The 26,069-nt window shown below is 41.0% G+C and overlaps 4 protein-coding genes across 4 annotated transcripts; all 4 read left to right on the plus strand.

The window, feature by feature from the left end:
* Positions 1-1,011: 1,011 nt before the first annotated feature.
* LOC137019283 (zona pellucida sperm-binding protein 4-like) lies at positions 1,012-3,461 on the plus strand. Its single transcript, XM_067384569.1, has 7 exons — positions 1,012-2,016; positions 2,093-2,280; positions 2,347-2,444; positions 2,516-2,673; positions 2,757-2,949; positions 3,019-3,166; positions 3,249-3,461. Exons 1-7 carry the CDS (start codon positions 1,395-1,397, stop codon positions 3,327-3,329), a joined length of 1,488 nt encoding a protein of 495 aa, XP_067240670.1. The 5' UTR covers positions 1,012-1,394; the 3' UTR covers positions 3,330-3,461.
* Positions 3,462-8,355: 4,894 nt separating this feature from the next.
* Positions 8,356-10,937, plus strand: LOC137018660 (zona pellucida sperm-binding protein 4-like). The gene is made up of 7 exons (XM_067383359.1): positions 8,356-9,492; positions 9,569-9,756; positions 9,823-9,920; positions 9,992-10,149; positions 10,233-10,425; positions 10,495-10,642; positions 10,725-10,937. The coding sequence occupies exons 1-7, from the start codon at positions 8,715-8,717 to the stop codon at positions 10,803-10,805; spliced, it is 1,644 nt and encodes a 547-aa protein (XP_067239460.1). The 5' UTR covers positions 8,356-8,714; the 3' UTR covers positions 10,806-10,937.
* A 3,276-nt stretch (positions 10,938-14,213) lies between these two features.
* On the plus strand, positions 14,214-18,432 carry LOC137019285 (zona pellucida sperm-binding protein 4-like). The gene is made up of 7 exons (XM_067384571.1): positions 14,214-16,987; positions 17,064-17,251; positions 17,318-17,415; positions 17,487-17,644; positions 17,728-17,920; positions 17,990-18,137; positions 18,220-18,432. The coding sequence occupies exons 1-7, from the start codon at positions 16,132-16,134 to the stop codon at positions 18,298-18,300; spliced, it is 1,722 nt and encodes a 573-aa protein (XP_067240672.1). The 5' UTR covers positions 14,214-16,131; the 3' UTR covers positions 18,301-18,432.
* A 5,083-nt stretch (positions 18,433-23,515) lies between these two features.
* LOC137018661 (zona pellucida sperm-binding protein 4-like) lies at positions 23,516-26,069 on the plus strand. Its single transcript, XM_067383360.1, has 7 exons — positions 23,516-24,624; positions 24,701-24,888; positions 24,955-25,052; positions 25,124-25,281; positions 25,365-25,557; positions 25,627-25,774; positions 25,857-26,069. Exons 1-7 carry the CDS (start codon positions 23,691-23,693, stop codon positions 25,935-25,937), a joined length of 1,800 nt encoding a protein of 599 aa, XP_067239461.1. The 5' UTR covers positions 23,516-23,690; the 3' UTR covers positions 25,938-26,069.

Raw genomic sequence — 26,069 nt, forward strand, 5'->3', positions numbered from 1 at the left:
AGCCAATAAGGAGTTGCCCCCTCGGAGGGAAGTTTTACGAGTCTTTGTTCTGTAGCAAGATATTAGCATACGACACTGGATTGGATGAATGAGAAAAGAACCTTCTGGATTCTTATAATACTAATGTGTCACAGAGTTAGTAACTTGTAACATAAATTTCCAAATAGGAAACGAAAGTTGGAGTCCGTTGATACCAAACATGCTACCAGTGTGATTTCAGTTATCTATACATTTGCAACTATGTAACATTAATACCAAAATAGTTCAAAAGAGAGAATTAATACATAGAATAAAGCCTATAAAAGGAAAGTCATGAGATGGGAAAATTGGATACAGGTTTATACATTTCCCAGGTGGTTATATAGAGAATACATAAGATTAAGGGAGTTTATTTGTCCCTCTCAGAAAGAATGAGTCACTAGTCTCCACAGCATTCTTTCTGATCATAAAAATACTATATATCTGTAACAGGACACCCACCTAGTTCTGCCTGTGTGCTAGCTACATTTGGGATGCTGGTTGCAGTTTTAGGGGATGGGTTCACAGAACTTTGATAAAGTGAGTTCATAGGTAATTCATTAAATATATTGAATAATGTTGTGTGCCTGATTGGTCCAGATGCTACAGTACCATTATAAAGCTTGGAAGAGCCAGGATATTTAATATAACTGATTGTGTGGTCTAAAAGATGGTCATATACACCTATGGCTTGAGGGTGAGTAAATCATGGGATAATTTTCATTTTTGGGTGAACTATCCCTTTAGTACCAGGTGTAAACAGGGCTTGAGCATATGTGGCCATGCAAGAACAGCCTTTACGAGTTCTTCTGCTACATAAAATATTGGGATATACTGAAAAATCTTGATCTTCCAGTGTGTGCAGGATATTAAAAGACTTTATTGTATGAATTACTGTATTTCATAATGAAAATGTTAAGAATAGAGCAGCTATGGTGGAGTCAGGCTTACAATATCATTGTAACGTTAACCTGCATGTTAAACTCTTGAGTCAGTCTGTATTCACAGTCCTGTTGCCATGAGAACTTCATCATGTTTCAAAGAAAAAACAATCCAGAACTGCCAAAATATCAACTACTGTATTCAGCTAATCAAGGATAAAATAAAGGCTGAATTTGCTATAGCAGAAATAGTACTAGTATACTATTCTGAATTCAGCACAATATGTGATTTTATGTTTGTTCAATAAGGGTGGAAAAAAGGACAACTGAATCTTAAGAACCAATAGAATCATTCAGTTTCATAAACTCCCACTCATGCAAGTCTGGAGAATCATGACAGTTAATGAAGTGGGAGGGATTATTGTTAATGAGCCAAACTCTGAGTAGAAAAAGACCAAAGGGCAGCATCTCAACAGTGTGACTAGCTGTTGAACAATGGCAGGAAGTTGGTGTGTTGTTCAGTCTTTAGCACTTTGTGTGTGGTTTTGTGCTTTCTGTCATGCTGTTCCACAGTTGAGTAATCTGCCCCAGAATCCTCAAGCTCTGATGTTCCAGCAAACTGACCAGCGGTTTCAACAGCCAGCTCAACAACAAGCTGGTCAACAGAAACCTCAGCGGTTTCAACAGGCTAGTCAAGTTAGTCAGCAGTTTCAACAGGCAGTTCAACAAGCTAGTCAACAGCAAGCTAGCCAACGGTTTCAACAACCAGCTCCAGCTAGTCAGCAGTTTCAACAGGCAGTTCAACAAGCTAGTCAACCGCAAGCTAGCCAACGGTTTCAACAACCAGCTCCAGCTAGTCAGCAGTTTCAACAGGCAGTTCAACAAGCTAGTCAACAGCAAGCTAGCCAACGGTTTCAACAACCAGCTCAACAAGCTAGTCAACAGTTTTCTCCGCAGTTCCAGCCTAAGCAGCCAGTGGCACAGGCAGAGCCCCTTGACAAATGTGCTGTAGCTGATTATGAGCAGATCCAATGTGGACCACCTGGTATCAGTGGTGCTGAGTGTGAAGCTATCAACTGCTGCTTTAACGGACAGCAGTGTTACTATGGGAAGGCAGGTAAGAGTGAGTCAATGTAAAGGTGTTCATGTTAACCTGATCCTCAGCATTAATCTGCTCTTGTTCCTTGTTCCAGTGACTGTCCAGTGTATAAGAGATGGTCAGTTTGTGGTGGTGGTGGCTAGAGATGTTACTCTGCCTCGATTGAGCCTGGATTCAGTCCGTCTCCTGGGTGGAAACGATCCACCTTGCAGTCCTGTGGGATCCACACCTTCCTTTGCTATATACCAGTTCCCTGTCACTGCATGTGGCACGAGCATGATGGTGAGTAGCTGCTTGTGGTTTTGTGGCTTAAAATGGACTGGATGCCAATAGTGTTACTGTTTGCAGGAGGACAGTGGATACGTGGTTTATGAAAACCGGATGACCTCCTCGTATGAAGTGGGGATTGGACCACTTGGTTCCATCACACGGGACAGTCACTTTGAGTAAGTGATGTGTGCTTCAGCATATTTCTTAATCCATGACGAATGCTACAAGCTCACTGTTTGTTGTCCAGGCTTCTCTTCCAGTGTAGGTACTCTGGTACTTCTGTGGAAGCTCTGGTTGTGGAGGTCAACACCGTTCCTCCACCGCCACCAGTAGCTGCTCCTGGACCCCTCAGGGTGGAGCTTAGACTGGCAAATGGTCAGTGTGTCACCAAAGGCTGTGCAGAAGGTGAGTGTCACAAGTATGCCTAAAGCCTTTCTGAAATTCCAGGTTGCAGCAGTTTCTGGTTTAACACCAGTGTTCTTCCTCAGGGGACGAGGCGTACACATCCTACTACAGTGATGCTGATTATCCAGTCACAAAAGTCCTGCGGGAGCCTGTGTATGTTGAGGTGCGCATTTTGGAGAGGACCGACCCCAACATTGTCCTGATGCTGGGACACTGCTGGGCGACATCAACCCCCAGTCCACTCAGTCTACCCCAGTGGGACCTTCTGGTTGATGGGTGAGTAATGTCAGTCTTTATCCATCTAGTGTGCTGTAAGGCACTTCTGACTGACTCTTTGCTCTTCAGATGCCCTTACCAGGATGACCGTTACCTGACCACATTGGTTCCAGTGACTGGATCATCTGGTCTTCAGTTCCCAACCCACTACAAGCGCTTTGTTGTCAAGATGTTTACATTTGTGGATCCATCATCACTGGCTCCTCTGCAGGAAACCGTATGCTCTGCAGTCTGTCTCAAACCCTTAATCATCCTCTTTATAGTGAATTCTAGGTCTTAACCCTTTCCCCCTCTGTTAGATCTTCATCCACTGCAGTACAGCGGTGTGCCATCCCTCTTCTGGCTCTTGTGAGCAAAGCTGCGCTAGGAAAAGTGAGTGAGTGCTGTAGATTGACTTCAGGAACTGAGAAGTTATTCTCAAATGCGTCATGCTTTTACCATATCTCTTATAGGAAGAGACACGCACGTCAAGACCATCTCTAGTGGGCAAACTGTGGTTTCTAGTGGACAAGTTAACCTGGTCATATGAATTTTGTGGTTTTAATAAAGTTTGTGAAATGCATGTTTGTCTTTGGGTTTTTGACTGGAGTTTGGTCTTTCATGACTTGTATATTGGTCCAACAATGAGGTTACATGGAAAATAGAAACTACATATTGATACTCATGCCCAAGTCCCTCTAAAGTCAATGTTCACTTGTGGGCCCCCCCAATAATGCAAGTACAACACTAATTGTCCTTTTATCTCATGACCATTTCTCTTTGAGAAGTAAACTTGCAGTTTCCCTCCTAGGATGCTACCTGGGGCTCTGTTTACACCTGGTACTAAAGTTAATTCAATCATGAATGGACTATATAAACAGACTGTTTACACAACACCGGTTCCAACTAAACTGAATTTAAGCATTTTGGTCATTTACTGGGGCCTAAAAATGAATTTTGGAAAACTGGTTTCAAAGTGCAACTTTCTGAAAATTTGTGTAAACTACAAACACATCTGTGAAAATGGTGAAGGCCTACATATTACATGTTTAGTCTACAGGAATGCATGTTTGGTGGGAGTGCTCTATAAAATGTTTTGTTTTGCTCTCCTCTGTACTTGTTTGTCATTGCATTTTGCGTCAGGTCAGAGATTACTCTTTTGGTGTAGGCCATCTGCCGGAAACCAGTTATTTTAGATTTAAATATGGATGTTTCTTACAAAAACACATAGATTTGCTTCAGAAGGCCTTTATTAACCCCATGGAGTTGTGTGGATATCTCTTATGGATGTGCGCTTTGGGAGGTAAAACTAGAATCATTCGCCGCTATAGGAGAGGAAGAATTATCTAAACTTATCAAATCCTCAAAATCAACAACATGTATGTTAGACCCAATGCCGACTAAACTACTGAAAGAAATGCTTCCAGAGGTCGTAGGTCCACTTCTTGATATAATTAATTCATCTTTAACACTAGGATACGTACCAAAAACTTTTAAGCAGGCTATTATTAAACCTCTTATTAAAAAACCTCAACTAGATCCGAGAGATTTAGTAAATTACAGGCCAATCTCGAATCTACCTTTTCTGTCAAAGATACTAGAAAAGGCAGTTTCAACACAACTGTGCTCCTTTTTAGAAAGAAATAATATCTGTGAGGATTTCCAGTCAGGATTTAGACCATACCATAGTACTGAGACTGCTCTCGTTAGAGTTACAAACGATCTACTCTTCTCATCCGATCGTGGCTGTATTTCTCTATTAGTGTTATTAGATCTCAGTGCTGCTTTTGACACTATCGATCACAACATTCTTTTAAAAAGACTTGAAAACTATATTGGCATTAGTGGAATTGCTTTGGCATGGTTCAAATCTTACTTATCTGACCGTTATCAGTCTGTAGTAGTTAATGAAGAGATGTCGTATCGATCACAAGTTCAATATGGAGTACCACAAGGCTCAGTACTAGGACTGTTGCTTTTCACTCTGTACATGCTGCCCTTAGGAGAGATAATTAGGAAGCATGGTGTTAGTTTTCACTGCTACGCTGACGATACTCAGCTCTATATTTCCTCGCGCCCTGACGAAACCTACAAATTCACAAAACTAACAGAATGCATAGCTGACATTAAAAACTGGATGACAAGAAATTTCTTATTATTAAATTCAGAAAAAAAATGATATCCTAATCTTTGGACCAAAAACTTCTTCACGAAAAAACCTTGAATACTCTCTAACACTTGACGGGTGCTCCATTAAATCTTCGTCCTCAGTTAGGAACCTGGGTGTGCTCTTTGATACCAATCTTTCATTTGAAAGTCATGTTTCTAGTATCTGTAAAACCGCCGACATATGCTCTCAATGACTAAAATGCGGAACAGTTGGTTCATGCATTCATGACCTCAAGACTAGATTACTGTAACGCTCTACTGGGTGGTTGTTCTGCTCGGCTTTTAAACAGACTACAGTTGGTCAAAAATGCGGCAGCTCGAGTTCTTACTAGAACCAGAAAGTATGACCATATTAGCCCAGTTCTGTCAACATTACATTGGCTCCCTATTAAACATCGTATAGATTTTAAAATCTTGCTACTTACTTATAAAGCTCTAAATGGTTTAGCTCCCCAGTATCTAAGTGAGCTCTTGGTGCATTATAGTCCTTCACGTCTATTGCGATCTCAGAATTCAGGCCAGTTGATAATACCCAGAATATCAAAATCAACTGAAGGCGGCAGATCCTTTTCCTATTTAGCACTCTGGAACAATCTTCCTAGCATTGTTCGGGAAGCAGAAACACTCTGTCAGTTTAAATCTAGACTAAAAACACATCTCTTTGCCCGTGCATACACATAACACATTATCAATACATTAACATTTTTCAAATCCGTTAAAGGATTGTTACGCTGCAATAATTAGGTCGGCCGGAACCGAGAACATTTCCTATAACACTAGATATACCTGTACATCAGAATAAGAATGGCATCTACGCTAATATCAGTCTCTCTGCTTATCCTGAGGTTTGCCGGGTGCTGGATCCAGGCCGTATCCAGATCAGATGGAGAACCTGTGTCTGGACCTGACTACAACGTAGCCCAGGAGACAATGGGCCTACAGATCCAGTTCTGGCTGCATCTATAATTCAGATTTTTAATCTCCGTATCCGCTTACATATATTTATATATAATGTATTTTTAATCTCTATACTAAAAATGTATAATTCAGATTCTGATCTCCATATCCATTTACATATATTATATATATCTTCCAAGGGGTTTTTTCCCTCCTAGGACTTTTTTCCCAGTGCTAGCACGCTGGGGTTTTCTCCTAGGGATTTTTTTCCGCCCCTGGGAGTCAGCCGACATTGGCTTAATGTAGCACCATCTTGTATATGTTACATATTACCACGCTTGCTTGTACAGCTTATTTTTTAACCACTTCTCTTTTTTTCTGTGCTTCTAATATGTAAAGCTGCTTTGAAACAATTACCAATTGTAAAAAGCGCTATATAAATAAATTTGACTTGACTTGACTTCAAAATCAGGAGCACGGTTCAGTACTGTAGCAATTTAGCTCAAAATAAATGTATAATTATAACTAGTTATAATTAATATTTGGATCAGTTAATAAAATTAATGTAATAAAATTAATATTACAATCAATTAACCCGTTGTCCAATGAACACACTGTGTTAATTGTTTATTAATTCTAAGAAAGGTTAATTTCCAGGTTATGGGAAATAACAATCTTATTGTACAGTACTACTAAAAGCCTGTAGTCAGGATCGACATGAATAGGGACTCCAGCATATGAGCGCAAAACACAGACAACTTTACATGTGACATGAACAAGACTTTATTAACTAGACTAAACACTTAAACTAACATTCACACACATACATGCATACAGTTCACCGAGAGAGAGAGAGAGAGAGAGAGAGAGAGAGCTAAAGCAGAGTACAGGAAAGCAAGAAGTTACAGCATTGTTTGACATTCAGCAGATCAACAGCCTTGAGCAAACCATCAGTTTAGTTTTAACAGGCCCTTCTTTAAAAGGGGTAAGGATACTCAATGTATCCGATAATGAGACTAAGTTTGATACTTGCATGTCTCTCCAAGTTGAATTAAAACTGTCCTGATGCAATTTGTGGAGGCTCCCGTTGAATCTTTGCTGATATTGTCTTGATGAAAGAGAACCAGTTGGATTCAGAGGATCTTTGGTGAATGGAAGATCTAGGCTGAGGCCTGGCACAAGCTTGGGGTTCCTTAGAAGCTTCTAGCTTCTTAAAGCGTCATCTTGACGTCAGCATTTGTCAGTAAAAAAAGAAGAGGAGAAAGAGAGATTTGATCTTGTGATCAGTGAATAGAAGGGGTGAAGATGTCACACCCTCTTGTCTGAGCCAATAAGGAGTTGCCCCCTCGGAGGGAAGTTTTACGAGTCTTTGTTCTGTAGCAAGATATTAGCATACGACACTGGATTGGATGAATGAGAAAAGAACCTTCTGGATTCTTATAATACTAATGTGTCACAGAGTTAGTAACTTGTAACATAAATTTCCAAATAGGAAACGAAAGTTGGAGTCCGTTGATACCAAACATGCTACCAGTGTGATTTCAGTTATCTATACATTTGCAACTATGTAACATTAATACCAAAATAGTTCAAAAGAGAGAATTAATACATAGAATAAAGCCTATAAAAGGAAAGTCATGAGATGGGAAAATTGGATACAGGTTTATACATTTCCCAGGTGGTTATATAGAGAATACATAAGATTAAGGGAGTTTATTTGTCCCTCTCAGAAAGAATGAGTCACTAGTCTCCACAGCATTCTTTCTGATCATAAAAATACTATATATCTGTAACAGGACACCCACCTAGTTCTGCCTGTGTGCTAGCTACATTTGGGATGCTGGTTGCAGTTTTAGGGGGATGGGTTCACAGAACTTTGATAAAGTGAGTTCATAGGTAATTCATTAAATATATTGAATAATGTTGTGTGCCTGATTGGTCCAGATGCTACAGTACCATTATAAAGCTTGGAAGAGCCAGGATATTTAATATAACTGATTGTGTGGTCTAAAAGATGGTCATATACACCTATGGCTTGAGGGTGAGTAAATCATGGGATAATTTTCATTTTTGGGTGAACTATCCCTTTAGTACCAGGTGTAAACAGGGCTTGAGCATATGTGGCCATGCAAGAACAGCCTTTACGAGTTCTTCTGCTACATAAAATATTGGGATATACTGAAAAATCTTGATCTTCCAGTGTGTGCAGGATATTAAAAGACTTTATTGTATGAATTACTGTATTTCATAATGAAAATGTTAAGAATAGAGCAGCTATGGTTGAGTCAGGCTTACAATATCATTGTAACATTAACCTGCATGTTAAACTCTTGAGTCATTCTGTATTCACAGTCCTGTTGCCATGAGAACTTCATCATGTTTCAAAGAAAAAACAATCCAGAACTGCCAAAATATCAACTACTGTATTCAGCTAATCAAGGATAAAATAAAGGCTGAATTTGCTATAGCAGAAATAGTACTAGTATACTATTCTGAATTCAGCACAATATGTGATTTTATGTTTGTTCAATAAGGGTGGAAAAAAGGACAACTGAATCTTAAGAACCAATAGAATCATTCAGTTTCATAAACTCCCACTCATGCAAGTCTGGAGAATCATGACAGTTAATGAAGTGGGAGGGATTATTGTTAATGAGCCAAACTCTGAGTAGAAAAAGACCAAAGGGCAGCATCTCAACAGTGTGACTAGCTGTTGAACAATGGCAGGAAGTTGGTGTGTTGTTCAGTCTTTAGCACTTTGTGTGTGGTTTTGTGCTTTCTGTCATGCTGTTCCACAGTTGAGTAATCTGCCCCAGAATCCTCAAGCTCTGATGTTCCAGCAAACTGACCAGCGGTTTCAACAGCCAGCTCAACAACAAGCTGGTCAACAGAAACCTCAGCGGTTTCAACAGGCTAGTCAAGTTAGTCAGCAGTTTCAACAGGCAGTTCAACAAGCTAGTCAACAACAAGCTAGCCAACGGTTTCAACAACCAGCTCAAGCTAGTCAGCAGTTTCAACAGGCAGTTCAACAAGCTAGTCAACAGCAAGCTAGCCAACGGTTTCAACAACCAGCTCCAGCTAGTCAGCAGTTTCAACAGGCAGTTCAACAAGCTAGTCAACAGCAAGCTAGCCAACGGTTTCAACAACCAGCTCCAGCTAGTCAGCAGTTTCAACAGGCAGTTCAACAAGCTAGTCAACCGCAAGCTAGCCAACGGTTTCAACAACCAGCTCAAGCTAGTCAGCAGTTTCAACAGGCAGTTCAACAAGCTAGTCAACAGCAAGCTAGCCAACGGTTTCAACAACCAGCTCAACAAGCTAGTCAACAGTTTTCTCCGCAGTTCCAGCCTAAGCAGCCAGTGGCACAGGCAGAGCCCCTTGACAAATGTGCTGTAGCTGATTATGAGCAGATCCAATGTGGACCACCTGGTATCAGTGGTGCTGAGTGTGAAGCTATCAACTGCTGCTTTAACGGACAGCAGTGTTACTATGGGAAGGCAGGTAAGAGTGAGTCAATGTAAAGGTGTTCATGTTAACCTGATCCTCAGCATTAATCTGCTCTTGTTCCTTGTTCCAGTGACTGTCCAGTGTATAAGAGATGGTCAGTTTGTGGTGGTGGTGGCTAGAGATGTTACTCTGCCTCGATTGAGCCTGGATTCAGTCCGTCTCCTGGGTGGAAACGATCCACCTTGCAGTCCTGTGGGATCCACACCTTCCTTTGCTATATACCAGTTCCCTGTCACTGCATGTGGCACGAGCATGATGGTGAGTAGCTGCTTGTGGTTTTGTGGCTTAAAATGGACTGGATGCCAATAGTGTTACTGTTTGCAGGAGGACAGTGGATACGTGGTTTATGAAAACCGGATGACCTCCTCGTATGAAGTGGGGATTGGACCACTTGGTTCCATCACACGGGACAGTCACTTTGAGTAAGTGATGTGTGCTTCAGCATATTTCTTAATCCATGACGAATGCTACAAGCTCACTGTTTGTTGTCCAGGCTTCTCTTCCAGTGTAGGTACTCTGGTACTTCTGTGGAAGCTCTGGTTGTGGAGGTCAACACCGTTCCTCCACCGCCACCAGTAGCTGCTCCTGGACCCCTCAGGGTGGAGCTTAGACTGGCAAATGGTCAGTGTGTCACCAAAGGCTGTGCAGAAGGTGAGTGTCACAAGTATGCCTAAAGCCTTTCTGAAATTCCAGGTTGCAGCAGTTTCTGGTTTAACACCAGTGTTCTTCCTCAGGGGACGAGGCGTACACATCCTACTACAGTGATGCTGATTATCCAGTCACAAAAGTCCTGCGGGAGCCTGTGTATGTTGAGGTGCGCATTTTGGAGAGGACCGACCCCAACATTGTCCTGATGCTGGGACACTGCTGGGCGACATCAACCCCCAGTCCACTCAGTCTACCCCAGTGGGACCTTCTGGTTGATGGGTGAGTAATGTCAGTCTTTATCCATCTAGTGTGCTGTAAGGCACTTCTGACTGACTCTTTGCTCTTCAGATGCCCTTACCAGGATGACCGTTACCTGACCACATTGGTTCCAGTGACTGGATCATCTGGTCTTCAGTTCCCAACCCACTACAAGCGCTTTGTTGTCAAGATGTTTACATTTGTGGATCCATCATCACTGGCTCCTCTGCAGGAAACCGTATGCTCTGCAGTCTGTCTCAAACCCTTAATCATCCTCTTTATAGTGAATTCTAGGTCTTAACCCTTTCCCCCTCTGTTAGATCTTCATCCACTGCAGTACAGCGGTGTGCCATCCCTCTTCTGGCTCTTGTGAGCAAAGCTGCGCTAGGAAAAGTGAGTGAGTGCTGTAGATTGACTTCAGGAACTGAGAAGTTATTCTCAAATGCGTCATGCTTTTACCATATCTCTTATAGGAAGAGACACGCACGTCAAGACCATCTCTAGTGGGCAAACTGTGGTTTCTAGTGGACAAGTTAACCTGGTCATATGAATTTTGTGGTTTTAATAAAGTTTGTGAAATGCATGTTTGTCTTTGGGTTTTTGACTGGAGTTTGGTCTTTCATGACTTGTATATTGGTCCAACAATGAGGTTACATGGAAAATAGAAACTACATATTGATACTCATGCCCAAGTCCCTCTAAAGTCAATGTTCACTTGTGGGCCCCCCCAATAATGCAAGTACAACACTAATTGTCCTTTTATCTCATGACCATTTCTCTTTGAGAAGTAAACTTGCAGTTTCCCTCCTAGGATGCTACCTGGGGCTCTGTTTACACCTGGTACTAAAGTTAATTCAATCATGAATGGACTATATAAACAGACTGTTTACACAACACCGGTTCCAACTAAACTGAATTTAAGCATTTTGGTCATTTACTGGGGCCTAAAAATGAATTTTGGAAAACTGGTTTCAAAGTGCAACTTTCTGAAAATTTGTGTAAACTACAAACACATCTGTGAAAATGGTGAAGGCCTACATATTACATGTTTAGTCTACAGGAATGCATGTTTGGTGGGAGTGCTCTATAAAATGTTTTGTTTTGCTCTCTCCTGTACTTGTTTGTCATTGCATTTTGCGTCAGGTCAGAGATTACTCTTTTGGTGTAGGCCATCTGCCGGAAACCAGTTATTTTAGATTTAAATATGGATGTTTCTTACAAAAACACAGATTTGCTTCAGAAGGCCTTTATTAACCCCATGGAGTTGTGTGGATATCTCTTATGGATGTGCGCTTTTGGAGGTAAAACTAGAATCATTCGCCGCTATAGGAGAGGAAGAATTATCTAAACTTATCAAATCCTCAAAATCAACAACATGTATGTTAGACCCAATGCCGACTAAACTACTGAAAGAAATGCTTCCAGAGGTCGTAGGTCCACTTCTTGATATAATTAATTCATCTTTAACACTAGGATACGTACCAAAAACTTTTAAGCAGGCTATTATTAAACCTCTTATTAAAAAACCTCAACTAGATCCGAGAGATTTAGTAAATTACAGGCCAATCTCGAATCTACCTTTTCTGTCAAAGATACTAGAAAAGGCAGTTTCAACACAACTGTGCTCCTTTTTAGAAAGAAATAATATCTGTGAGGATTTCCAGTCAGGATTTAGACCATACCATAGTACTGAGACTGCTCTCGTTAGAGTTACAAACGATCTACTCTTCTCATCCGATCGTGGCTGTATTTCTCTATTAGTGTTATTAGATCTCAGTGCTGCTTTTGACACTATCGATCACAACATTCTTTTAAAAAGACTTGAAAACTATATTGGCATTAGTGGAATTGCTTTGGCATGGTTCAAATCTTACTTATCTGACCGTTATCAGTCTGTAGTAGTTAATGAAGAGATGTCGTATCGATCACAAGTTCAATATAGGAGAGATAATTAGGAAGCATGGTGTTAGTTTTCACTGCTACGCTGACGATACTCAGCTCTATATTTCCTCGCGCCCTGACGAAACCTACAAATTCACAAAACTAACAGAATGCATAGCTGACATTAAAAACTGGATGACAAGAAATTTCTTATTATTAAATTCAGAAAAAAAATGATATCCTAATCTTTGGACCAAAAACTTCTTCACGAAAAAACCTTGAATACTCTCTAACACTTGACGGGTGCTCCATTAAATCTTCGTCCTCAGTTAGGAACCTGGGTGTGCTCTTTGATACCAATCTTTCATTTGAAAGTCATGTTTCTAGTATCTGTAAAACCGCCGACATATGCTCTCAATGACTAAAATGCGGAACAGTTGGTTCATGCATTCATGACCTCAAGACTAGATTACTGTAACGCTCTACTGGGTGGTTGTTCTGCTCGGCTTTTAAACAGACTACAGTTGGTCAAAAATGCGGCAGCTCGAGTTCTTACTAGAACCAGAAAGTATGACCATATTAGCCCAGTTCTGTCAACATTACATTGGCTCCCTATTAAACATCGTATAGATTTTAAAATCTTGCTACTTACTTATAAAGCTCTAAATGGTTTAGCTCCCCAGTATCTAAGTGAGCTCTTGGTGCATTATAGTCCTTCACGTCTATTGCGATCTCAGAATTCAGGCCAGTTGATAATACCCAGAATATCAAAATCAACTGAAGGCGGCAGATCCTTTTCCTATTTAGCACTCTGGAACAATCTTCCTAGCATTGTTCGGGAAGCAGAAACACTCTGTCAGTTTAAATCTAGACTAAAAACACATCTCTTTGCCCGTGCATACACATAACACATTATCAATACATTAACATTTTTCAAATCCGTTAAAGGATTGTTACGCTGCAATAATTAGGTCGGCCGGAACCGAGAACATTTCCTATAACACTAGATATACCTGTACATCAGAATAAGAATGGCATCTACGCTAATATCAGTCTCTCTGCTTATCCTGAGGTTTGCCGGGTGCTGGATCCAGGCCGTATCCAGATCAGATGGAGAACCTGTGTCTGGACCTGACTACAACGTAGCCCAGGAGACAATGGGCCTACAGATCCAGTTCTGGCTGCATCTATAATTCAGATTTTTAATCTCCGTATCCGCTTACATATATTTATATATAATGTATTTTTAATCTCTATACTAAAAATGTATAATTCAGATTCTGATCTCCATATCCATTTACATATATTATATATATCTTCCAAGGGGTTTTTTCCCTCCTAGGACTTTTTTCCCAGTGCTAGCACGCTGGGGTTTTCTCCTAGGGGTTTTTTTCCACCCCTGGGAGTCAGCCGACATTGGCTTAATGTAGCACCATCTTGTATATGTTACATATTACCACGCTTGCTTGTACAGCTTATTTTTTAACCACTTCTCTTTTTTTTCTGTGCTTCTAATATGTAAAGCTGCTTTGAAACAATTACCAATTGTAAAAAGCGCTATATAAATAAATTTGACTTGACTTGACTTGACTTCAAAATCAGGAGCACGGTTCAGTACTGTAGCAATTTAGCTCAAAATAAATGTATAATTATAACTAGTTATAATTAATATTTGGATCAGTTAATAAAATTAATGTAATAAAATTAATATTACAATCAATTAACCCGTTGTCCAATGAACACACTGTGTTAATTGTTTATTAATTCTAAGAAAGGTTAATTTCCAGGTTATGGGAAATAACAATCTTATTGTACAGTACTACTAAAAGCCTGTAGTCAGGATCGACATGAATAGGGACTCCAGCATATGAGCGCAAAACACAGACAACTTTACATGTGACATGAACAAGACTTTATTAACTAGACTAAACACTTAAACTAACATTCACACACATACATGCATACAGTTCACCGAGAGAGAGAGAGAGAGAGAGAGAGAGCTAAAGCAGAGTACAGGAAAGCAAGAAGTTACAGCATTGTTTGACATTCAGCAGATCAACAGCCTTGAGCAAACCATCAGTTTAGTTTTAACAGGCCCTTCTTTAAAAGGGGTAAGGATACTCAATGTATCCGATAATGAGACTAAGTTTGATACTTGCATGTCTCTCCAAGTTGAATTAAAACTGTCCTGATGCAATTTGTGGAGGCTCCCGTTGAATCTTTGCTGATATTGTCTTGATGAAAGAGAACCAGTTGGATTCAGAGGATCTTTGGTGAATGGAAGATCTAGGCTGAGGCCTGGCACAAGCTTGGGGTTCCTTAGAAGCTTCTAGCTTCTTAAAGCGTCATCTTGACGTCAGCATTTGTCAGTAAAAAAAGAAGAGGAGAAAGAGAGATTTGATCTTGTGATCAGTGAATAGAAGGGGTGAAGATGTCACACCCTCTTGTCTGAGCCAATAAGGAGTTGCCCCCTCGGAGGGAAGTTTTACGAGTCTTTGTTCTGTAGCAAGATATTAGCATACGACACTGGATTGGATGAATGAGAAAAGAACCTTCTGGATTCTTATAATACTAATGTGTCACAGAGTTAGTAACTTGTAACATAAATTTCCAAATAGGAAACGAAAGTTGGAGTCCGTTGATACCAAACATGCTACCAGTGTGATTTCAGTTATCTATACATTTGCAACTATGTAACATTAATACCAAAATAGTTCAAAAGAGAGAATTAATACATAGAATAAAGCCTATAAAAGGAAAGTCATGAGATGGGAAAATTGGATACAGGTTTATACATTTCCCAGGTGGTTATATAGAGAATACATAAGATTAAGGGAGTTTATTTGTCCCTCTCAGAAAGAATGAGTCACTAGTCTCCACAGCATTCTTTCTGATCATAAAAATACTATATATCTGTAACAGGACACCCACCTAGTTCTGCCTGTGTGCTAGCTACATTTGGGATGCTGGTTGCAGTTTTAGGGGGATGGGTTCACAGAACTTTGATAAAGTGAGTTCATAGGTAATTCATTAAATATATTGAATAATGTTGTGTGCCTGATTGGTCCAGATGCTACAGTACCATTATAAAGCTTGGAAGAGCCAGGATATTTAATATAACTGATTGTGTGGTCTAAAAGATGGTCATATACACCTATGGCTTGAGGGTGAGTAAATCATGGGATAATTTTCATTTTTGGGTGAACTATCCCTTTAGTACCAGGTGTAAACAGGGCTTGAGCATATGTGGCCATGCAAGAACAGCCTTTACGAGTTCTTCTGCTACATAAAATATTGGGATATACTGAAAAATCTTGATCTTCCAGTGTGTGCAGGATATTAAAAGACTTTATTGTATGAATTACTGTATTTCATAATGAAAATGTTAAGAATAGAGCAGCTATGGTGGAGTCAGGCTTACAATATCATTGTAACATTAACCTGCATGTTAAACTCTTGAGTCAGTCTGTATTCACAGTCCTGTTGCCATGAGAACTTCATCATGTTTCAAAGAAAAAACAATCCAGAACTGCCAAAATATCAACTACTGTATTCAGCTAATCAAGGATAAAATAAAGGCTGAATTTGCTATAGCAGAAATAGTACTAGTATACTATTCTGAATTCAGCACAATATGTGATTTTATGTTTGTTCAATAAGGGTGGAAAAAAGGACAACTGAATCTTAAGAACCAATAGAATCATTCAGTTTCATAAACTCCCACTCATGCAAGTCTGGAGAATCATGACAGTTAATGAAGTGGGAGGGATTATTGTTAATGAGCCAAACTCTGAGTAGAAAAAGACCAAAGGGCAGCATCTCAACAGTGTGACTAGCTGTTGAACAATGGCAGGAAGTTGGTGTGTTGTTCAGTCTTTAGCACTTTGTGTGTGGTTTTGTGCTTTCTGTCATGCTGTTCCACAGTTGAGTAATCTGCCCCAGAATCCTCAAGCTCTGATGTTCCAGCAAACTGACCAGCGGTTTCAACAGCCAGCTCAACAACAAGCTGGTCAACAGAAACCTCAGCGGTTTCAACAGGCTAGTCAAGTTAGTCAGCAGTTTCAACAGGCAGTTCAACAAGCTAGTCAACAACAAGCTAGCCAACGGTTTCAACAACCAGCTCAAGCTAGTCAGCAGTTTCAACAGGCAGTTCAACAAGCTAGTCAACAGCAAGCTAGCCAACGGTTTCAACAACCAGCTCCAGCTAGTCAGCAGTTTCAACAGGCAGTTCAACAAGCTAGTCAACAGCAAGCTAGCCAACGGTTTCAACAACCAGCTCCAGCTAGTCAGCAGTTTCAACAGGCAGTTCAACAAGCTAGTCAACAGCAAGCTAGCCAACGGTTTCAACAACCAGCTCCAGCTAGTCAGCAGTTTCAACAGGCAGTTCAACAAGCTAGTCAACAGCAAGCTAGCCAACGGTTTCAACAACCAGCTCCAGCTAGTCAGCAGTTTCAACAGGCAGTTCAACAAGCTAGTCAACAGCAAGCTAGCCAACGGTTTCAACAACCAGCTCAACAAGCTAGTCAACAGTTTTCTCCGCAGTTCCAGCCTAAGCAGCCAGTGGCACAGGCAGAGCCCCTTGACAAATGTGCTGTAGCTGATTATGAGCAGATCCAATGTGGACCACCTGGTATCAGTGGTGCTGAGTGTGAAGCTATCAACTGCTGCTTTAACGGACAGCAGTGTTACTATGGGAAGGCAGGTAAGAGTGAGTCAATGTAAAGGTGTTCATGTTAACCTGATCCTCAGCATTAATCTGCTCTTGTTCCTTGTTCCAGTGACTGTCCAGTGTATAAGAGATGGTCAGTTTGTGGTGGTGGTGGCTAGAGATGTTACTCTGCCTCGATTGAGCCTGGATTCAGTCCGTCTCCTGGGTGGAAACGATCCACCTTGCAGTCCTGTGGGATCCACACCTTCCTTTGCTATATACCAGTTCCCTGTCACTGCATGTGGCACGAGCATGATGGTGAGTAGCTGCTTGTGGTTTTGTGGCTTAAAATGGACTGGATGCCAATAGTGTTACTGTTTGCAGGAGGACAGTGGATACGTGGTTTATGAAAACCGGATGACCTCCTCGTATGAAGTGGGGATTGGACCACTTGGTTCCATCACACGGGACAGTCACTTTGAGTAAGTGATGTGTGCTTCAGCATATTTCTTAATCCATGACGAATGCTACAAGCTCACTGTTTGTTGTCCAGGCTTCTCTTCCAGTGTAGGTACTCTGGTACTTCTGTGGAAGCTCTGGTTGTGGAGGTCAACACCGTTCCTCCACCGCCACCAGTAGCTGCTCCTGGACCCCTCAGGGTGGAGCTTAGACTGGCAAATGGTCAGTGTGTCACCAAAGGCTGTGCAGAAGGTGAGTGTCACAAGTATGCCTAAAGCCTTTCTGAAATTCCAGGTTGCAGCAGTTTCTGGTTTAACACCAGTGTTCTTCCTCAGGGGACGAGGCGTACACATCCTACTACAGTGATGCTGATTATCCAGTCACAAAAGTCCTGCGGGAGCCTGTGTATGTTGAGGTGCGCATTTTGGAGAGGACCGACCCCAACATTGTCCTGATGCTGGGACACTGCTGGGCGACATCAACCCCCAGTCCACTCAGTCTACCCCAGTGGGACCTTCTGGTTGATGGGTGAGTAATGTCAGTCTTTATCCATCTAGTGTGCTGTAAGGCACTTCTGACTGACTCTTTGCTCTTCAGATGCCCTTACCAGGATGACCGTTACCTGACCACATTGGTTCCAGTGACTGGATCATCTGGTCTTCAGTTCCCAACCCACTACAAGCGCTTTGTTGTCAAGATGTTTACATTTGTGGATCCATCATCACTGGCTCCTCTGCAGGAAACCGTATGCTCTGCAGTCTGTCTCAAACCCTTAATCATCCTCTTTATAGTGAATTCTAGGTCTTAACCCTTTCCCCCTCTGTTAGATCTTCATCCACTGCAGTACAGCGGTGTGCCATCCCTCTTCTGGCTCTTGTGAGCAAAGCTGCGCTAGGAAAAGTGAGTGAGTGCTGTAGATTGACTTCAGGAACTGAGAAGTTATTCTCAAATGCGTCATGCTTTTACCATATCTCTTATAGGAAGAGACACGCACGTCAAGACCATCTCTAGTGGGCAAACTGTGGTTTCTAGTGGACAAGTTAACCTGGTCATATGAATTTTGTGGTTTTAATAAAGTTTGTGAAATGCATGTTTGTCTTTGGGTTTTTGACTGGAGTTTGGTCTTTCATGACTTGTATATTGGTCCAACAATGAGGTTACATGGAAAATAGAAACTACATATTGATACTCATGCCCAAGTCCCTCTAAAGTCAATGTTCACTTGTGGGCCCCCCCAATAATGCAAGTACAACACTAATTGTCCTTTTATCTCATGACCATTTCTCTTTGAGAAGTAAACTTGCAGTTTCCCTCCTAGGATGCTACCTGGGGCTCTGTTTACACCTGGTACTAAAGTTAATTCAATCATGAATGGACTATATAAACAGACTGTTTACACAACACCGGTTCCAACTAAACTGAATTTAAGCATTTTGGTCATTTACTGGGGCCTAAAAATGAATTTTGGAAAACTGGTTTCAAAGTGCAACTTTCTGAAAATTTGTGTAAACTACAAACACATCTGTGAAAATGGTGAAGGCCTACATATTACATGTTTAGTCTACAGGAATGCATGTTTGGTGGGAGTGCTCTATAAAATGTTTTGTTTTGCTCTCCTCTGTACTTGTTTGTCATTGCATTTTGCGTCAGGTCAGAGATTACTCTTTTGGTGTAGGCCATCTGCCGGAAACCAGTTATTTTAGATTTAAATATGGATGTTTCTTACAAAAACACATAGATTTGCTTCAGAAGGCCTTTATTAACCCCATGGAGTTGTGTGGATATCTCTTATGGATGTGCGCTTTTGGAGGTAAAACTAGAATCATTCGCCGCTATAGGAGAGGAAGAATTATCTAAACTTATCAAATCCTCAAAATCAACAACATGTATGTTAGACCCAATGCCGACTAAACTACTGAAAGAAATGCTTCCAGAGGTCGTAGGTCCACTTCTTGATATAATTAATTCATCTTTAACACTAGGATACGTGCCAAAAACTTTTAAGCAGGCTATTATTAAACCTCTTATTAAAAAACCTCAACTAGATCCGAGAGATTTAGTAAATTACAGGCCAATCTCGAATCTACCTTTTCTGTCAAAGATACTAGAAAAGGCAGTTTCAACACAACTGTGCTCCTTTTTAGAAAGAAATAATATCTGTGAGGATTTCCAGTCAGGATTTAGACCATACCATAGTACTGAGACTGCTCTCGTTAGAGTTACAAACGATCTACTCTTCTCATCCGATCGTGGCTGTATTTCTCTATTAGTGTTATTAGATCTCAGTGCTGCTTTTGACACTATCGATCACAACATTCTTTTAAAAAGACTTGAAAACTATATTGGCATTAGTGGAATTGCTTTGGCATGGTTCAAATCTTACTTATCTGACCGTTATCAGTCTGTAGTAGTTAATGAAGAGATGTCGTATCGATCACAAGTTCAATATGGAGTACCACAAGGCTCAGTACTAGGACTGTTGCTTTTCACTCTGTACATGCTGCCCTTAGGAGAGATAATTAGGAAGCATGGTGTTAGTTTTCACTGCTACGCTGACGATACTCAGCTCTATATTTCCTCGCGCCCTGACGAAACCTACAAATTCACAAAACTAACAGAATGCATAGCTGACATTAAAAACTGGATGACAAGAAATTTCTTATTATTAAATTCAGAAAAAAATGATATCCTAATCTTTGGACCAAAAACTTCTTCACGAAAAAACCTTGAATACTCTCTAACACTTGACGGGTGCTCCATTAAATCTTCGTCCTCAGTTAGGAACCTGGGTGTGCTCTTTGATACCAATCTTTCATTTGAAAGTCATGTTTCTAGTATCTGTAAAACCGCCGACATATGCTCTCAATGACTAAAATGCGGAACAGTTGGTTCATGCATTCATGACCTCAAGACTAGATTACTGTAACGCTCTACTGGGTGGTTGTTCTGCTCGGCTTTTAAACAGACTACAGTTGGTCAAAAATGCGGCAGCTCGAGTTCTTACTAGAACCAGAAAGTATGACCATATTAGCCCAGTTCTGTCAACATTACATTGGCTCCCTATTAAACATCGTATAGATTTTAAAATCTTGCTACTTACTTATAAAGCTCTAAATGGTTTAGCTCCCCAGTATCTAAGTGAGCTCTTGGTGCATTATAGTCCTTCACGTCTATTGCGATCTCAGAATTCAGGCCAGTTGATAATACCCAGAATATCAAAATCAACTGAAGGCGGCAGATCCTTTTCCTATTTAGCACTCTGGAACAATCTTCCTAGCATTGTTCGGGAAGCAGAAACACTCTGTCAGTTTAAATCTAGACTAAAAACACATCTCTTTGCCCGTGCATACACATAACACATTATCAATACATTAACATTTTTCAAATCCGTTAAAGGATTGTTACGCTGCAATAATTAGGTCGGCCGGAACCGAGAACATTTCCTATAACACTAGATATACCTGTACATCAGAATAAGAATGGCATCTACGCTAATATCAGTCTCTCTGCTTATCCTGAGGTTTGCCGGGTGCTGGATCCAGGCCGTATCCAGATCAGATGGAGAACCTGTGTCTGGACCTGACTACAACGTAGCCCAGGAGACAATGGGCCTACAGATCCAGTTCTGGCTGCATCTATAATTCAGATTTTTAATCTCCGTATCCGCTTACATATATTTATATATAATGTATTTTTAATCTCTATACTAAAAATGTATAATTCAGATTCTGATCTCCATATCCATTTACATATATTATATATATCTTCCAAGGGGTTTTTTCCCTCCTAGGACTTTTTTCCCAGTGCTAGCACGCTGGGGTTTTCTCCTAGGGGTTTTTTTCCACCCCTGGGAGTCAGCCGACATTGGCTTAATGTAGCACCATCTTGTATATGTTACATATTACCACGCTTGCTTGTACAGCTTATTTTTTAACCACTTCTCTTTTTTTTCTGTGCTTCTAATATGTAAAGCTGCTTTGAAACAATTACCAATTGTAAAAAGCGCTATATAAATAAATTTGACTTGACTTGACTTCAAAATCAGGAGCACGGTTCAGTACTGTAGCAATTTAGCTCAAAATAAATGTATAATTATAACTAGTTATAATTAATATTTGGATCAGTTAATAAAATTAATGTAATAAAATTAATATTACAATCAATTAACCCGTTGTCCAATGAACACACTGTGTTAATTGTTTATTAATTCTAAGAAAGGTTAATTTCCAGGTTATGGGAAATAACAATCTTATTGTACAGTACTACTAAAAGCCTGTAGTCAGGATCGACATGAATAGGGACTCCAGCATATGAGCGCAAAACACAGACAACTTTACATGTGACATGAACAAGACTTTATTAACTAGACTAAACACTTAAACTAACATTCACACACATACATGCATACAGTTCACCGAGAGAGAGAGAGAGAGAGAGAGAGAGAGAGAGAGAGCTAAAGCAGAGTACAGGAAAGCAAGAAGTTACAGCATTGTTTGACATTCAGCAGATCAACAGCCTTGAGCAAACCATCAGTTTAGTTTTAACAGGCCCTTCTTTAAAAGGGGTAAGGATACTCAATGTATCCGATAATGAGACTAAGTTTGATACTTGCATGTCTCTCCAAGTTGAATTAAAACTGTCCTGATGCAATTTGTGGAGGCTCCCGTTGAATCTTTGCTGATATTGTCTTGATGAAAGAGAACCAGTTGGATTCAGAGGATCTTTGGTGAATGGAAGATCTAGGCTGAGGCCTGGCACAAGCTTGGGGTTCCTTAGAAGCTTCTAGCTTCTTAAAGCGTCATCTTGACGTCAGCATTTGTCAGTAAAAAAAGAAGAGGAGAAAGAGAGATTTGATCTTGTGATCAGTGAATAGAAGGGGTGAAGATGTCACACCCTCTTGTCTGAGCCAATAAGGAGTTGCCCCCTCGGAGGGAAGTTTTACGAGTCTTTGTTCTGTAGCAAGATATTAGCATACGACACTGGATTGGATGAATGAGAAAAGAACCTTCTGGATTCTTATAATACTAATGTGTCACAGAGTTAGTAACTTGTAACATAAATTTCCAAATAGGAAACGAAAGTTGGAGTCCGTTGATACCAAACATGCTACCAGTGTGATTTCAGTTATCTATACATTTGCAACTATGTAACATTAATACCAAAATAGTTCAAAAGAGAGAATTAATACATAGAATAAAGCCTATAAAAGGAAAGTCATGAGATGGGAAAATTGGATACAGGTTTATACATTTCCCAGGTGGTTATATAGAGAATACATAAGATTAAGGGAGTTTATTTGTCCCTCTCAGAAAGAATGAGTCACTAGTCTCCACAGCATTCTTTCTGATCATAAAAATACTATATATCTGTAACAGGACACCCACCTAGTTCTGCCTGTGTGCTAGCTACATTTGGGATGCTGGTTGCAGTTTTAGGGGGATGGGTTCACAGAACTTTGATAAAGTGAGTTCATAGGTAATTCATTAAATATATTGAATAATGTTGTGTGCCTGATTGGTCCAGATGCTACAGTACCATTATAAAGCTTGGAAGAGCCAGGATATTTAATATAACTGATTGTGTGGTCTAAAAGATGGTCATATACACCTATGGCTTGAGGGTGAGTAAATCATGGGATAATTTTCATTTTTGGGTGAACTATCCCTTTAGTACCAGGTGTAAACAGGGCTTGAGCATATGTGGCCATGCAAGAACAGCCTTTACGAGTTCTTCTGCTACATAAAATATTGGGATATACTGAAAAATCTTGATCTTCCAGTGTGTGCAGGATATTAAAAGACTTTATTGTATGAATTACTGTATTTCATAATGAAAATGTTAAGAATAGAGCAGCTATGGTTGAGTCAGGCTTACAATATCATTGTAACATTAACCTGCATGTTAAACTCTTGAGTCAGTCTGTATTCACAGTCCTGTTGCCATGAGAACTTCATCATGTTTCAAAGAAAAACAATCCAGAACTGCCAAAATATCAACTACTGTATTCAGCTAATCAAGGATAAAATAAAGGCTGAATTTGCTATAGCAGAAATAGTACTAGTATACTATTCTGAATTCAGCACAATATGTGATTTTATGTTTGTTCAATAAGGGTGGAAAAAAGGACAACTGAATCTTAAGAACCAATAGAATCATTCAGTTTCATAAACTCCCACTCATGCAAGTCTGGAGAATCATGACAGTTAATGAAGTGGGAGGGATTATTGTTAATGAGCCAAACTCTGAGTAGAAAAAGACCAAAGGGCAGCATCTCAACAGTGTGACTAGCTGTTGAACAATGGCAGGAAGTTGGTGTGTTGTTCAGTCTTTAGCACTTTGTGTGTGGTTTTGTGCTTTCTGTCATGCTGTTCCACAGTTGAGTAATCTGCCCCAGAATCCTCAAGCTCTGATGTTCCAGCAAACTGACCAGCGGTTTCAACAGCCAGCTCAACAACAAGCTGGTCAACAGAAACCTCAGCGGTTTCAACAGGCTAGTCAAGTTAGTCAGCAGTTTCAACAGGCAGTTCAACAAGCTAGTCAACAGCAAGCTAGCCAACGGTTTCAACAACCAGCTCCAGCTAGTCAGCAGTTTCAACAGGCAGTTCAACAAGCTAGTCAACAGCAAGCTAGCCAACGGTTTCAACAACCAGCTCCAGCTAGTCAGCAGTTTCAACAGGCAGTTCAACAAGCTAGTCAACAGCAAGCTAGCCAACGGTTTCAACAACCAGCTCCAGCTAGTCAGCAGTTTCAACAGGCAGTTCAACAAGCTAGTCAACAGCAAGCTAGCCAACGGTTTCAACAACCAGCTCCAGCTAGTCAGCAGTTTCAACAGGCAGTTCAACAAGCTAGTCAACAGCAAGCTAGCCAACGGTTTCAACAACCAGCTCCAGCTAGTCAGCAGTTTCAACAGGCAGTTCAACAAGCTAGTCAACCGCAAGCTAGCCAACGGTTTCAACAACCAGCTCAAGCTAGTCAGCAGTTTCAACAGGCAGTTCAACAAGCTAGTCAACAGCAAGCTAGCCAACGGTTTCAACAACCAGCTCAACAAGCTAGTCAACAGTTTTCTCCGCAGTTCCAGCCTAAGCAGCCAGTGGCACAGGCAGAGCCCCTTGACAAATGTGCTGTAGCTGATTATGAGCAGATCCAATGTGGACCACCTGGTATCAGTGGTGCTGAGTGTGAAGCTATCAACTGCTGCTTTAACGGACAGCAGTGTTACTATGGGAAGGCAGGTAAGAGTGAGTCAATGTAAAGGTGTTCATGTTAACCTGATCCTCAGCATTAATCTGCTCTTGTTCCTTGTTCCAGTGACTGTCCAGTGTATAAGAGATGGTCAGTTTGTGGTGGTGGTGGCTAGAGATGTTACTCTGCCTCGATTGAGCCTGGATTCAGTCCGTCTCCTGGGTGGAAACGATCCACCTTGCAGTCCTGTGGGATCCACACCTTCCTTTGCTATATACCAGTTCCCTGTCACTGCATGTGGCACGAGCATGATGGTGAGTAGCTGCTTGTGGTTTTGTGGCTTAAAATGGACTGGATGCCAATAGTGTTACTGTTTGCAGGAGGACAGTGGATACGTGGTTTATGAAAACCGGATGACCTCCTCGTATGAAGTGGGGATTGGACCACTTGGTTCCATCACACGGGACAGTCACTTTGAGTAAGTGATGTGTGCTTCAGCATATTTCTTAATCCATGACGAATGCTACAAGCTCACTGTTTGTTGTCCAGGCTTCTCTTCCAGTGTAGGTACTCTGGTACTTCTGTGGAAGCTCTGGTTGTGGAGGTCAACACCGTTCCTCCACCGCCACCAGTAGCTGCTCCTGGACCCCTCAGGGTGGAGCTTAGACTGGCAAATGGTCAGTGTGTCACCAAAGGCTGTGCAGAAGGTGAGTGTCACAAGTATGCCTAAAGCCTTTCTGAAATTCCAGGTTGCAGCAGTTTCTGGTTTAACACCAGTGTTCTTCCTCAGGGGACGAGGCGTACACATCCTACTACAGTGATGCTGATTATCCAGTCACAAAAGTCCTGCGGGAGCCTGTGTATGTTGAGGTGCGCATTTTGGAGAGGACCGACCCCAACATTGTCCTGATGCTGGGACACTGCTGGGCGACATCAACCCCCAGTCCACTCAGTCTACCCCAGTGGGACCTTCTGGTTGATGGGTGAGTAATGTCAGTCTTTATCCATCTAGTGTGCTGTAAGGCACTTCTGACTGACTCTTTGCTCTTCAGATGCCCTTACCAGGATGACCGTTACCTGACCACATTGGTTCCAGTGACTGGATCATCTGGTCTTCAGTTCCCAACCCACTACAAGCGCTTTGTTGTCAAGATGTTTACATTTGTGGATCCATCATCACTGGCTCCTCTGCAGGAAACCGTATGCTCTGCAGTCTGTCTCAAACCCTTAATCATCCTCTTTATAGTGAATTCTAGGTCTTAACCCTTTCCCCCTCTGTTAGATCTTCATCCACTGCAGTACAGCGGTGTGCCATCCCTCTTCTGGCTCTTGTGAGCAAAGCTGCGCTAGGAAAAGTGAGTGAGTGCTGTAGATTGACTTCAGGAACTGAGAAGTTATTCTCAAATGCGTCATGCTTTTACCATATCTCTTATAGGAAGAGACACGCACGTCAAGACCATCTCTAGTGGGCAAACTGTGGTTTCTAGTGGACAAG

Source organism: Chanodichthys erythropterus, chromosome 4, assembly GCF_024489055.1.
Source record: "Chanodichthys erythropterus isolate Z2021 chromosome 4, ASM2448905v1, whole genome shotgun sequence".
NCBI lineage: Eukaryota > Metazoa > Chordata > Actinopteri > Cypriniformes > Xenocyprididae > Chanodichthys > Chanodichthys erythropterus.